Raw genomic sequence first — 14126 nt, 5'->3', positions numbered from 1 at the left:
TTTCTCAAATATGATGTAGCATGGTTTCTCATCATTTTTTTCCAATCATAAAAGAGAACAAATATATTAGCTCGAATGGGTCCATTTGGAATAAATCAAAATGTCTTTTTGGGGACAATAAATCCAACAATTTAATCAAAGAAAAAAAGGATGGGGGAAATAAAAAGGGCAGATGGGGTGTGGGGGAAGGGAGGAAGGGAGAGTGTGAATAAACAAGGGAAAGAAGGGAAGAAGGTTGGAGTGGTCATTCTGGGAAGAGTTGACAGAGTAGATCAGTTCCCAATAGGGGCCTCCTTTCCCCTCTTTATCTATCCCTCGGTCGCTTCGTCTGCCCAAATCTGATCGTAAGTTTCAGTCTTTGCTTGTCTTCTACGAGATCGCCGTCTCTTCCCTTCCTCCTTGCTGTGAATTTTACCTTCATTTAACGGAAACCGAGCTTGATCTCCGTCCTGGGATGTCAAAGATGGGATTTTTCTGCTGGGTCTGATGTCAGGGGATTAGATTAGTGAGTAAAGTTTGCATCTTTTTAGTTGGATCTTTCTTTGTTCTAGTGGTTAAATTTTGGCGAGGGTTCTTGGTTCTGATGCTTTGATCCTTGGGGACCTTTACTTCTCTCTGTGTTTCTCCTCTTCCGATAGAGCGTTCGTGAAATTTGCCTGATAAGCAAGTTTGGAAGGTTGCGCTTTTCTTCGATTTCTGCCCGTGTCGCATCTCGAAATCGACCGAAAGATTTGATTTTTATTGGCTTTGTCTTGTATAAGGATCCATGTGTTCATGTCTCGGCATGGATTCTAAATCTTGGTAGAGAAATACAGAAAGATTGCTTCTTCTTTTCTTTTTTTTCCCATCGTGAGGGGGGTTTGGTTTTCATCTATTTTCCGGTTTGAGGTTTGGGATTATACCTTGTAAGGGTAAATAGGGGTCCGACGTTGTTCCTTGTTGGAAATTAGGGTTTCTTGTTTGGTTTGGCATTTGGACATATGTGGGAAGACCGACCTCATTTGATCTCCGGGACGTTTGAAAGCACCTCTGACCGGGAATCGAATTGGCATCACTTGCCTCACCATTTCCACGAGTTGTCGAACAGCAAGAAACGTGTAGTGGACGAGGGTTTGGGAGACGAAGAAGAAGAAGAAGAAGAGCGAGAGGGTCGAGGCAAGAGGAAGAAGTCACTGCAGCAACCTGACATCCTTGATCTCAAAGAGATGAATTGGCCTCTTGGTGATAATTCTGATGGTCATAGAAGTGATGAGGAGTCAAACAACTTCAACCGGCTCCACAGTGATGCAAAAATTAGCTGTCTTGTGCGTCTCTCACGGTCATATTATGGTGTGGCTGCATCCGTCGACCGTGACTTCCGCACGATGATTCGAAGCGGGGAGGTCTATCGGCTTCGACGGCACCTGGGGATCGCCGAACACTGGGTCTATTTCTCATGCAATGCCCCTCAATGGGAGGCATATGATCCCTACCAAAGACACTGGATTATGGTCCCTAGGATGCCCCCCAGTCCTACCGAAAGCTTTACTTTCTCAGATAAGGAGTCACTCGCAGTCGGCACTGAACTACTTGTTTTTGGCCAGGAGTTTAATTCCTACGTTGTGCTGAGATACAGCATTTTGACAAACTCTTGGTCCCCTGGAGTGGTAATGAATTCACCTCGATGTCTGTTTGGATCTGCTAGTCTCGGAGGGAAAGCTATCATAGCCGGAGGTACCCATGGTCGCAATATTCTGAGCTCTGCAGAGCTGTACAATTCTGAGACTCGGACGTGGGAGACCCTACCTCCTATGAATAGAGCACGGAAGATGTGTTCGGGGGCTTTCATGGATGGAAAGTTTTATGTCATTGGTGGAATGACAAGTGATAATGAGGTGTTGACATGTGGGGAAGAGTATGACTTGGCTCGACGCTCATGGAGGTTAATTCCAAACATGTCTTCCGGTCTCAATGGTGCGAATGGTGCACCCCCGCTTGTGGCTGTGGTGAATAACGAGCTTTACGCAGCTCATTATGCTGATAAGGAGGTGATGAAGTACAAGAAGGAGAATAATACATGGGCAACATTGGGAAAGTTGCCCGAGAGGTTTGTCTCGATGAATGGTTGGGGCCTTGCATTCCGAGCCTGTGGCGAGCGGCTTATCGTAATTGGTGGGCAGCGAGGAACTCATGGAGGAATGATTGAGCTAAATTCTTGGGTTCCAAATGGAGGGCCACCAGAGTGGAACATTATTGCTAGCAAGCATTCAGGGAGCTTTGTTTTCAACTGTGCCGTGATGAGTTGCTGAATCCTGTAATCTATAGCAAGGTGTATTTACTTTCTTGCAGGAAGGATGCACGAAAAATACTAATTCTGCCTTCTCTGAACATTCAACCGAATTGATGGCACAACATAGCACTATTATCTCTGTAATCCTTGGTCTTTGTCATTCTTTTTCACCCCTTTCATTTATTTTGATCCGAAGCTATTTATGCAACTCTGAGAGATAGGAGCTTGCAGGACACTGTTAGTCAATAATTCAATGCAGTTATGTCTATTGATTACTTGTGATCCTAGGCCGATTTCATTTTTATATTTCACGTAGCATCCTTTAATGGTTCAAACTGATTGATTTTGCGTTGACGGAAGTAACAGAGTTCTTATGGGATTTAATTATTGTGATTTCTGGTACTGTTTTTATTGAATTTTAAACCGCTAACCTTTCAGCATAATTGATCTTCATTTTGAACTCTGTGATTAATTTGATCTGTCAACATTTATCCTTTAATCGAATGCTAGTAAGTTACATCTGTTGTAGGTATCTGATCAAAAGTATGTTAATGAGCTGCTGATCTTTGTCAATTTATTTTCTGTTAGTTTATTGCTCTGCTTTATCACGAAGAATCAGCGATCATACTTGCCTAATATGATATACTTAAGCAACTGAGTTTGTCCTTTGGCCAGAATCTCATCTGGTAGCAAGTGCATTTTATCTTAGATTGAGATGGTTGCATTCAGGACCCTTTTACCTGTCTTGTTTTTGCTGATCGATATGTGGTCTCGGGATCTAGGCTTTTTATGACTGGAAAATTGGTGCTAATTATTCTTAGAGATCGATTGAAAAGATGAAGTAATGGGTTGTTGCTGGTATTCCTTTCTATATCCTTAAAATGATGAACAACATGCTGTGATCTTGTGATCTTAAGCTTTATTTTTTCCTGTGCATATGTATCTTATTTTTCATCCATGATTTGTGCTTCATTTCACATGGTTCCACAGAGGTGAGAAGCAATTCTTCTTGCCTCATCCTGCTCTCGTTGACTTTCCTGGATCAACTTTATTTTTCTGCCTGATGAGCTATCTGCAAACTCGAAATGATAGCAGAGCAATTAGCAAATCGGATATGCAATTAGGAATCAAATCTTTAAGATTATTGGTGGAAATAGAAATACATGGTAAAGAAGGATTAGAAGATCCACTTGATTTAGTTTACATCTGGCTAATAACTAGCAAAAATGCACAAACCATGTTCCTGGAAGACACAAATACCTTCATCAGCTCGCATTTGATGTCTAGCATCAGAAACCCCTTCTAATCGGGAACTCTAAATGTTATTTTTACCCCCAACGAGAGCACAAAGCAGTCTTCTTGAGTAGGCCATTTGACCATCCTAAGTAAGCCCAGAAAAAGAGAGCACAAAGTAGCTCCCATGATTCTGTTCATTCTAATGGTACATAAAAAGACATCTTTTTCCATGGAATGTCTTCTGGTAGATCCACATGGTACGGTGGAAGGTGTCATCTCTGACTTCGCAGCCCCGTACGTTTGAACAGCAAGACCTCAGAATACTTCGAACGAAGTACAATGTACAGCAAGCAGTGCCGTGGGTCGTCACGGTGACGATGATGGTGAGCTTTCTCTGTGTCACGGTCGGCTTGTCTCTGCATCAATGAATCGATCGGTGACGCTCTTCATGGATCGGTTGGCCGTACGCACGATGTCCGAGGCGTGAAGAGGACGGGTTTGGGGCATGGAGGAGAGACATGACCTGGATGTGCACCAAACGGTCTGATTTATGAACTGATAAGAGTTCTGAGACTTCACGTTCTCTTCTTCTTCTGCAGAGAAAGAAAAGGAAAAAGTTAGCCTCCAAAGACCACACGACTCCACATTCTTCTTTTATCCAAAGGGGACGCTTCGTAGATTGAAGTCAGGTTGGATCAGAATCATGAGGATGAAATTATGCATGAACAAGCAGACAATTCCCCTTCCCCCTACATTAGTTGAACATAGAAAAGGGAGCCGAAACGTACCCCATTGGCGTAGTAGTTCTTCACATGGAAAAGGGCTTTAGTAATAATCTATGTACGTGCGAAACAGGTTAAGAAGAGGAATGTATTGGAATCGGCCACGAAGAAGTTGATCACCATAATAAGAAGAGTGTAACAGATCAAAAATATCTTGGTATCACCAAAGTGATCTACAGAAGAGAAGAAACAGAAAAGCTAGCATAGAGAGATGACCAAAGACTTACTAGTTTAGGCCAGGCAATAGATAAGGAAAAGAACAAGGTCGATGCAAAAGATGTGCTCTGGCCCTTCTCCAGCCGTTCATAAAATCTAAGCAGCCAAAGTTCACCTTCACCTTTTGGCTTGTCGAGTTCCATTCCTCTATGGCAAATAGATCATCAAATAATCTATGACCCAGTGGTGGTAAAAGAACAACATAAACAAACGAGTGATAACCCTTCATCTTCATCAAATTTAACTAAAAGCCTACACAAGCAAAGAAACATGATATGGTGTTAGTCACTCATAGTATCATGTGTTCAGCTGTCCAGGATTTTAGCAGGAAAAAAGGAATTTTCTTGATTGCTTGAATAGACAAAGACAATATACTTAAAAGCATTTCATTTCAAAAAAACTCGTGGCCTTTGCACCATCAGCCAGCTTATAGTGTAATCCACTCGAGACTAGAATCAGGACGAAATTATCACAACCTCTAGATCTAGAGCATGACAATAAGCATTAACCATACACCGGCATCATCATCGTGGCTGATAATTAGTGAAGACCAAGCAACTATCGGCTACCAACAGAAAATTCCTTCGTAGTCAAATGCCTCGTATAGAACATTTATCTAAATGTAGATAGCCATAGTTCAGCAACCATTAAGCTTTCCAAAATAGAGAAATTTTAAGCGTCAAATGTGGCTAGCCATACCATGGTTCACAGGAGAGAGAACTACCTCATCATTTTCATCTACATCAAAATCTTCCTCGTTAGCTTCCTGCACCAACAAATGTGGCTAGCCATTGCATGGTTTGTCTTTCTTTCCCCTGCTTTTCGCGATGCTAAGTAAAAGCAGTAGCTGTAGAATGTTAAGAGATAATAATATGATGGAAAAGAAGAGAATTTAAGAAACAAGACTAACATTGTTGAAGTATTTCAAGGGATCAGATCATAAATTTTCATTTATAATCCCAGCCACCTGCATGTATACAAGAAGAAAAATTGTTACGACAATTTCATATAGCCATGCCTCAATAAAAAATTCATTTCATGAAACAAGCAAATGATTGAGTCTATGACAATTGCAGAAAATTCACCACATCATAGAACCCCTCTGAAAGATTTTTCTGTTGGGTTTCAGTGAACCAGGCATAGAAACTGCTTCACGAAATGGGAGAGTGGATAAGTAAATCCCAAAAGTAAAAAACTGACAAGATCATAAGCAATTATCAAAAAAACCAGAGCGGATTACTAACTATCTTTACATGTTGAATTAGAAGATGTGAAGATGATAAAAGAACAAAATAAATCCAAGCAAATCATTTATCAGAGCACATGCTCACTATGTTAATTACTCAATGGATTGTGGTAGCACCAAGTACATCAGTAGCTTATCAAGAACTATGCTTTGTTCCATGTTAAGCTACTTACCCGAAATAAGATACTGCTTGTATACAAGCAACAACACTATGTACACAACCCTTTTTGTTCAAGTTAATTAACTATCGAACAAAAACATATCTGCATCATGGAATGATGGCAAACAAGATGTGCAATGTATAAGTGTCTTACAACATGTGCAAATTGGTTGCATGCCCAATTACTGGGAAAGAAACTTGGCAACTAAACCAATAACAAATTAGTTGATATAAGTAGCATGATATTCCAATGGACTAACATACAAGATAACTGAGGCACAAAACTAACCTTTCTACGGCTAAGGGTCTCTTACCCCCTTCCTTTTTTCGTGAGCAACACCACTTGCAATATTCTTAAAATAAAACAGGCAGAACTATAAGACACAACAAGGGAAGAAGTAATCCAGAAAGATAACTCCAGAATGCCCTTACCACTCCCTCCTTCCACTTTGTTATTGTACCAGTTATGTTAGTTGTCCCATTGTCAAAGAAGGAATATGTCTGTCAAGTAGAAGACGATAGAACAAACGAAACGACAAAGAATAACACTTTCCATTAACGAACCGACGACTTCCATCCACAATCAAGAAGAATCAGCTCAGGTTTCCAGCAGTCTTATGCTAACACCATTAGATTAAGCGAAATGCGATAGAATCTTTGGATCAAGGAGTAAAAAAAATCATGTCCGAAAGCAAAGGAGAATGGAAAGCTCATTACCATCTCGATGGAGAGCACGAGCTCGCCATCGATGTGATCGGAGGCCTCCTCCTCCACCTCCGACTTATGCTCCTCTGCCGCTCCCCAAGTCCGTGGACTCACCCCACTAAAACCCTAACCCCGATTCCGAAAGCGTCGAAGGAGAGAAAGAGAGAGAGAGAGTCACCGGCGGACCTCGAGATCTAAAGAGAAATCGGCGGTGTGGCCCGTCTTAATAATAAGATCTCGTCACTCTCCCTAAATTTACCTCGATTTAAACATCCGAGAGGGTGAAACAGGACAAAAGATTTAGCGGGAGACGGTAGGAGGTTAGACTACGGAAGGTGAAGGTAATCGGAGATAGTCGCGGGTGCGGATGTTGGTAAACCCGACCCGATCCGTTCGTCCCCGCGCCCGTTGCTATCGACGAGTTGATTCCGCGAACGACTCAGATTCCGGTTCTTCGGAAATAGCCAATCATAACACTGATACTGCGGCGCCCACCAATTCTTCGTGGGATCCACAATGAGGTGGCCCAGTATAATTACGCTACGTGCGGAACAATCTGGCAGATGATTCAGCTTGCATCAATGGCAGCCACAACGCTGCTGCGGTTCTTAGTGTCGCATGGGCGGCTAACATGTTGAAAGCGAAGCTGATTGAGATCAATATAAGACCAGAGAAAATTTCTGTGAGCAATTGTAAGCGTATTACAATGTGATTGGGAATTCAACTAAAGTATCATAAGAAACATCGATTATTTGCCGTCTGTTGTGAGAAAACAAGAAACAATTTCTCAGCTCTTGTGTTTGATTGGTCGAGCTTCCAACCCTCCCTCCTTCCTCTTCTCGAGCGAGTAGGGCATGTAGGTGCCCAGAATCCTGTCCCACATAACGAAGAACGGCTGCGAGAAGTTGTACTTGCTGCCATAGAGTTGGTGGTGGACGTCATGGTAAGCGCTGTTGTTGCTGAAGAGCGCATGGAGAGGGTTCCCCGGGAGCCACAGCCCGCAGTGGTCGTCGACGGTCTTGATGGTGGCGAAGGAGAAGAAGAAGATGCCTGTTCGGGGTGTCATGCCGGAGACGAGGAAGGCGAGAGCTCCGCCGACGGTGTCCAACAGAAGGCCTTCCAGTGGATGGTTGAAGAGCGCTCCGAAGGCGTAGGGGACGACGAGAGTGTGGTGCTTGGAGTGGACGTGCTTGTACAGGAACTTGTTGATGTGCATGTACCTGTGCATGAAGTACTGCCATGTATCGAGCACGAACATGGCGACCAGGAATTGGACGATGATGGCGAGGAAGGAGGGTTGTGGCTTGGCGATCCCGCTGCCGTCGCTTATGACCTGCATGCACGGAGCTAAGGATTGATCGATGCACTTCATACACAAGAACTCCATTTGTGCTCGAAAGGGAAAGGAAGGGAGGAGTGATTACAGCGAAGAGGAGAAGGGAAACAGAGATCTGGAAAGCCTGCTGAACCAGGACGCCTTTGACGACGGTCGATTTGGAGACGATGTTCTTCACGTTCTCCTCGGCCTTGGTGTGCAGCCGATACTTCTCCAGATCACCCAGCAAGACATAGATTCCAGAGTAGATCCAGTACACGGCGATGGGGACGAACGTGCCCAGTAGTTCATCTGACACTGCAAACGCCATGGCAGATGCTGCTCTAGCTCTGAATAGCTTGCTGAAGCTAAGACTTTGCCTGTTGCACCATGAGCAAGTGTTGCCATCCTTATAGAAGAGATGGAGTTGTCATCCCCAAGAGGACGGCATGTTGATGGCACAAAAGGTTTGACCACCGACGGCCAAGTCCAAAACGCACCATTTCAAATGATAATTTGCAGCCATTCAAGGAAGCGTGTAATGGTCAAAGTAACTTACTTGACCCGTTTTTGACTTCTCCACTGTTGCCAATCCTGAAAATGTTTTCTTCGACCGATTACATGAAGAGGGTTGGTTGAGTTGCACTGTAGAGAGATTGGGTCAATTGACCTCTTGGATCATAGTTGCATGGTTTGGCATACAGCTTTCCAAGGTTCAGCCCGTTGACCAAAGAATATGCTTCGAGTCAACTTATATAGATGAAAGAGTTGTTTTATTTTTATATCCTTTAAAAATAAGTAAATGAATTATTCTTATAGTAATTATTTTCAATCCTAAAAGAACTCTTTTCTAATTAGTGTGGCCAAAAAAGAGAAATCTCTCTCTCTCTCTCTCTCTCTCGCTCGCCATGTCAGGCATAGACTTAGACAATAGAGACTGCGTGTTGACCAAGTCCACAGCTTATAAAATACTTACATGTAAGATTATTTGATTGACATAAAACTAATTACAGAACCTCCTTGTTATATTCAACTGCGACATCATGTCAGCACTCATTAATACACAGTCCTGCAGCTTTCTCCTTCACACATATCGACAATAGAAAATATAACGAAACCTATAATAATCTTGGACTAGAACTTCATAGTCAGTAGAAGCAACATCGCAGCCAAAAACCACAGATCTCTTCTTCATGACAATCTACCAACGAAGAGGAAACACCAGAAGTAATGATGGCGACTTCATCATTACAAATAAAAGGGAGTTCTGATAGGAAAAGCTTAAGGCCTCTAAGCAAACAAAACATTGTTACAAGAACTCCAGCTAAAGAATTCTCCCTTGTTTGAAGTTGGCTGATGAAATTGAGGAGCCATTTGATGGTGGCATTGCAGGAATTAAAGCTGGATCAAGGATCAAATTACGTGGAAATGATGCCGACTTCTGGGACCAGCAGCATCCCTCAATGCTTGTCTTTCTTACTTTTGTTTCCACCAACCCAGTACTGCTTTACGGCGACCAATATCTTCTCGGGAACAAGGGGGCCATCCTCATGGTCGACCAACTTAATGTTCCATCTCATGCCACCAACGATCTTCTTTACCTTAATCAAGACATCCACATCATCACGGAATATGACTGCACCCTCTGGACGCAAAATTCGGTCCATCTCAAGAAGAATGTCTTCCATTTTGCACCTGGTATAATTGCATAAACATATAAGAGAATCTGAAAAATTGATGCACCAGATGCAAATGAGTAGACCATCATGTGATTACATAGTGAACCAAAACCCAGCATTAACTTACTTGTTCTGGTACAAGCTGAAAACACCATTGGCATGTATGAGATCATATGTCCTTGGGTAAGTTGAAAAAGCTTCGCACCTAAACCAAGAAGCAAAAGAGTTAAAAATGGAAGGCAGGAGATCAAATAACAGAGGTGCTGAAACAAAGTATAAAACACAATCTAGCAAACGATAATGAAAGACTACTGAAGTAGCTATTTCATAGAGAAGTCATCAAGGAGGATGGCACCTAATAACTTTAAGGATGACGGTTAAATCATAATAAGTAAAAAGAGGAAATTTACAATTAGAGCAAGCTCAGAAAATTTGACAGCAAAAGGAAATTCTTTAGTATTGTGAGTATGCAGCTTGTTTCGTTTGAGTGTCTACATTCTTAAAAAGAAACATTAAGCAAACACATACCAGTCATGATATATGCCGATTAACCCACGGTCATAAATAACACCTAATGTAGACATCTCAGCAATTGTAGGAACAACATTCATCACCCATAATTTTGGAGACTCAATTGCTGCTGCAAAGCTACCCAAACCTGCATTCATATCCATTATGTTGCGGTACCTTCCCGTGTCAAGTAACTTATTGATTTTCTTATAAGCTTTAACATGCTTTTGCCACAGTTTGACATCTCCTTGATAAGATTTGACTGAGAAATCAGGCACAGAACCACTAGCTATTCTAGGTGGAATAGCTTTTAGCCTTTGAGGGAATGGCTTCAATTCACCTCCTGCAACCTCTTCAGCACTACTAACTTCAGGATATTGGTTAACACAAGATTCCATCTTCTTGTACCTAAGATAACCAAAATGTGTTAAATGCTACAGAAAAAATATCTAATACAAAGGCAACTTGGAGAAACACAGAAAATGTTCACAATTTATTGTTCAAATTTTTGAGATTTATTATCTCAATTTACTGGAACTACTCAAATATTACAATAGAGAAGAAACTAATTGGAGTGCACACTATATATTGCAGTTACCATTTACAAGAAGTGCTTTAGTCACCCACAAAGGAAACTAAATAAAGACAACTTAGTCAGCATAAAATGGGAAGACAAAAGATCAAAATAGTGTGCTACATAGCAGGTGTAAGATTGATGGTTGGTTCACGTGGGTATCTTTTTTGAGTTTCATCTGTGGGTCTCTAAACAACTGCACATCACTCAGAAGCAGTGAACTCTAAACTGGTTCACGTTCAATAACATCAGCAAATTTATTTTGATATCTGTGTCTAGTTTAAGTTAGCCTGTCGATTCATATTACTTTAGATGGCAACAAATATATAAGTAATGCGTATCACAATTTAAGGACTTTACAGGTAGGACCAGATGAGTGGAAATAGTTCTATTAAGGGAAATTTCCCTGGTAACAACATCAAATCAGCTTAGTGAGAAAATTAAAATAGAAAAAAAATTATCTGACAAAAAATTTATATCTGATAAAAAATTGCAATGGTGGGAGAAGAAATATAACCTACCAAACATCATCAGGGTTTGTTGCTTTGCATACATTTATGGGGTTTTCATCTTGCCTTCCAGGGCAGGATTCAGCATTGATTCTCTTCCTCCAAATGGCGATTTCTCCCTTCTCGGAAACCTTTTCCCAGCAAAGAAGTTTAGCGATTTCCTCTATCTTCTCTTGTTCCTCTGAAAGATCCTCTTTTGTACGCTGCCATGCCTGATAGTTACTCTTCCAGTTAATTGGCGGGCCTGAAAGTACCCAATAACCACCAGGCCTGAGAACCCTATCCACCTCCATCATGTAAATTCCATCTGACGAGAGAAAATACCAAAAAAGTGTTAGAAATATGGCCAGAACAAATCAGAGAATGGAGTTTCGCCAAGAGCAAATCAACGAATAAAAAAGAAGAAACATTAGCTCTCACCATTTGCACCCCACGGAATCAAGCACCTTGAACAGTGAGCCATATCAAAGGCTCTAGATGGGTATGGAAGCTTAATTGAGCCAAGGACACCAATAACTGCAGGAACACCTCGTTCTAGCGCGAACTGTACCTGTGCCTCATGAGAGTCCCTTGGTGCAAACGACATGGCTAACACATTCCTTTTCAACAAATAAGCACCCCAACTAGCAACCTATGAGCAATTAATGACAAATTTTATCATTAATGCAATGACTAAAAGTTTCCAAAATAAAAGTCTTGCACAATTAAAATGAATCGATAAAAAGAGAGGATTAAACGATTAGTTATAGCATACCCCGCAACCCGTGTCTAATGCAGTTCTGACAGTTCCATTAGCAATTGGAATAACAGATGCAAGTTGGTCTATATATTTGTCTGCGCCTTGTGGGAACTGCGTTCCTCCGCCAGGAAACCTGAATACATTGCCCTCATACTGAACCCAATTCTGAACAGCCTTCTCGACTGTCAAGCTCTTGTATGGGACATTAGCATAGGGAACATAATCACGGCTCTTAGGCCATGGAAAAGGGGCAACATATCCCTTAGGTGCTGGTATAAGACAATACAGTTTCACCTTATCAAGCGGGCAATGTCTCTCTCTGTAGATCATGTTCTCTCGTGGGAAGGTCATGGCCCGCTTTTGATCCTGGCAAGGAGTGTAATCGGTGTAACGGTCATGGCAAGCCTCAAATGTCTTGACTACTGAATCACCAAGATCACTAAGGCTGCCTGATCCACCATGGTGGGTCTCAAAGTTTAGATTCGGTGAAATTGTGCATTCTGTCTGCTGAGTAACCTGTAGTGCAATACTATCACCCCTCCCAAAACCACTCCTCTGCCATGCACCCAAAACATAGAAAAAGCAACAGAGGCCGACCACAATAATTATGGTTAATGAGCTCCTGGTCCTTCCCTCTCCTGAACTCGACTTTATAGCCATTCCGTGTGCCTGAAAAATATTTCCTAGATTATTAGAACCGATCCAAATTCCAGTTAAAATTAGACTTCTATCATCTTTTACCAGCCAAAATGAAGTCGAAGAACAAAAACGGATCTGCTCACACACTCATACACGCAAAATCATACTGATCTAACTTAAATTTGTGCTAAGAAAAACACACACAAAAAAGACACAACATAACTCTTCAGCAACAGATTGCAAGAGCTAACAAGAAACTAATGACGTCTAAAAGATCTCCAGATTAACATATAACAAGTATGCGAAAGGCATGCATCCCAAGATGTAATTTTTCTCTACCAATAGTGAAGCCCTTCACTGAAGCGGCAAGCATATGCCCCGAGCAGCCAAACCACACTTAATTTCATGAACGAGCTAAAGGCAAGAACAACTCTGAAGGCAGCTTCTTTAAGACAAAATCCCCAAAATCTAGCAATAGAATTCCTGTCTAAGTGAACCCAGCTCTGGAAATCCAAATCACTAAAACACCACTAATTCTCACTTCCACTCCACAAACCAACAAGATCCAAGCACCACGCTCTAAAATTCTCTCTCAAGCAGCTCAAATTCGAGCGGCCGCGGCAATAAAACGAAAGAAGATCAGCATGACTCAGCAAAGAAGAAGAGAAAAAACGAATCGAACGAAGAGAGAGAGAGGAACAACAATGGTGGAGTTCGAAAAGGCGTCTTACCGATTCCAACGCCAACCGAAGAAGTGGATCCGGGATCGACCAAGACAGCTCCAAGCCGACCTCGTCGCCTGCGTTTTCCCCGAGGATGCCGAAACCCTCGATTCGATCGGGCGAAACCCACTGCGGGACTCGACCTGGTCGTCGTCTTGGATTCGAGTCTTCATAACGTATATAAAAATCCCAGTCGCGGCTATCTCCGCTGGGTCCCACGTCTCTAGCCGCGTAGAAAATGAATGCGGATGATCGTCAGCCGTCTATCTAAAATATGGACGGCGGAAGCTTGTCTGCGTAGTGATTGCATGCAATCGTCCGTAGGATGCTGGCGTCATCCCACCGACGACATTCCCCGAGAAGGGGCGTCTGTCTGTGTTTTATCAAGTCCGGTTACCGCAGTGAGATTACCCGAGAGCGACCGCCTGGTGCCCGTTCAGCTACTATGCTTTGGATAGAGTTTGGAATCGGTCAGTATGTGTCGCGGTACTAGTGGTCCAGGTATCGAACGCTGTCAATAAAAGATTGACACGTCTTGAATAGTGCTGCTTTCTGTTCTGGGCCAAGCAGCTCTCCTACGCTTTCGATCAGCCTATTCTTGTGTGGGATGGGATACAAGTCGATTACACCAAGACAACGTTGAGTTCCTTCGGTTAGCTGCCACGCGGACAAAGAGCACGCGGAATCGTATGCGTCTCGTACGGGATGTCGGACACTGATGGTCAATAGGGCATCATCGTGTCCTTGATCGATCAGCTGCATCTTCTTATTGCACGCGTATTGTAAAGAACAAATAGAATAAGGAAGCGTGTCTAAGCCAACGTT

General features: G+C 42.4%; 3 protein-coding genes and 1 long non-coding RNA gene across 4 annotated transcripts; 1 reads left to right on the top strand and 3 right to left on the bottom strand.

Moving 5' to 3' along the window:
• The first annotated feature begins 188 nt into the window (after nt 1-188).
• Nucleotides 189-2544, top strand: LOC103977196 (F-box/kelch-repeat protein SKIP11). Its single transcript, XM_009392644.3, has one exon. The coding sequence runs from the start codon at nt 981-983 to the stop codon at nt 2286-2288; it is 1308 nt and encodes a 435-aa protein (XP_009390919.2). The 5' UTR covers nt 189-980; the 3' UTR covers nt 2289-2544.
• Nucleotides 2545-3384: 840 nt separating this feature from the next.
• Nucleotides 3385-6187, bottom strand: LOC135633528 (uncharacterized). The gene is made up of 5 exons (XR_010495046.1): nt 5589-6187; nt 5414-5470; nt 5228-5333; nt 4515-4755; nt 3385-4098 (listed from the first exon to the last, which is right to left on the bottom strand). It is a non-coding gene; the product is annotated as an uncharacterized LOC135633528 (long non-coding RNA).
• A 1089-nt stretch (nt 6188-7276) lies between these two features.
• Nucleotides 7277-8316, bottom strand: LOC103977198 (sphinganine C4-monooxygenase 1). The gene is made up of 2 exons (XM_009392645.3): nt 8039-8316; nt 7277-7947 (listed from the first exon to the last, which is right to left on the bottom strand). The coding sequence occupies exons 1-2, from the start codon at nt 8258-8260 to the stop codon at nt 7402-7404; spliced, it is 768 nt and encodes a 255-aa protein (XP_009390920.2). The 5' UTR covers nt 8261-8316; the 3' UTR covers nt 7277-7401.
• A 722-nt stretch (nt 8317-9038) lies between these two features.
• Nucleotides 9039-13447, bottom strand: LOC103977200 (probable methyltransferase PMT2). Its single transcript, XM_009392646.3, has 7 exons — nt 13311-13447; nt 11956-12609; nt 11622-11832; nt 11214-11508; nt 10137-10526; nt 9736-9813; nt 9039-9624 (listed from the first exon to the last, which is right to left on the bottom strand). The coding sequence occupies exons 2-7, from the start codon at nt 12598-12600 to the stop codon at nt 9390-9392; spliced, it is 1854 nt and encodes a 617-aa protein (XP_009390921.2). The 5' UTR covers nt 12601-12609; nt 13311-13447; the 3' UTR covers nt 9039-9389.
• Between the last annotated feature and the right edge of the window lie 679 nt (nt 13448-14126).

This window comes from Musa acuminata, chromosome BXJ3-3, assembly GCF_036884655.1.
Source record: "Musa acuminata AAA Group cultivar baxijiao chromosome BXJ3-3, Cavendish_Baxijiao_AAA, whole genome shotgun sequence".
Lineage (NCBI taxonomy): Eukaryota > Viridiplantae > Streptophyta > Magnoliopsida > Zingiberales > Musaceae > Musa > Musa acuminata.
This window is presented reverse-complemented; position numbering and strand designations above follow the sequence as displayed.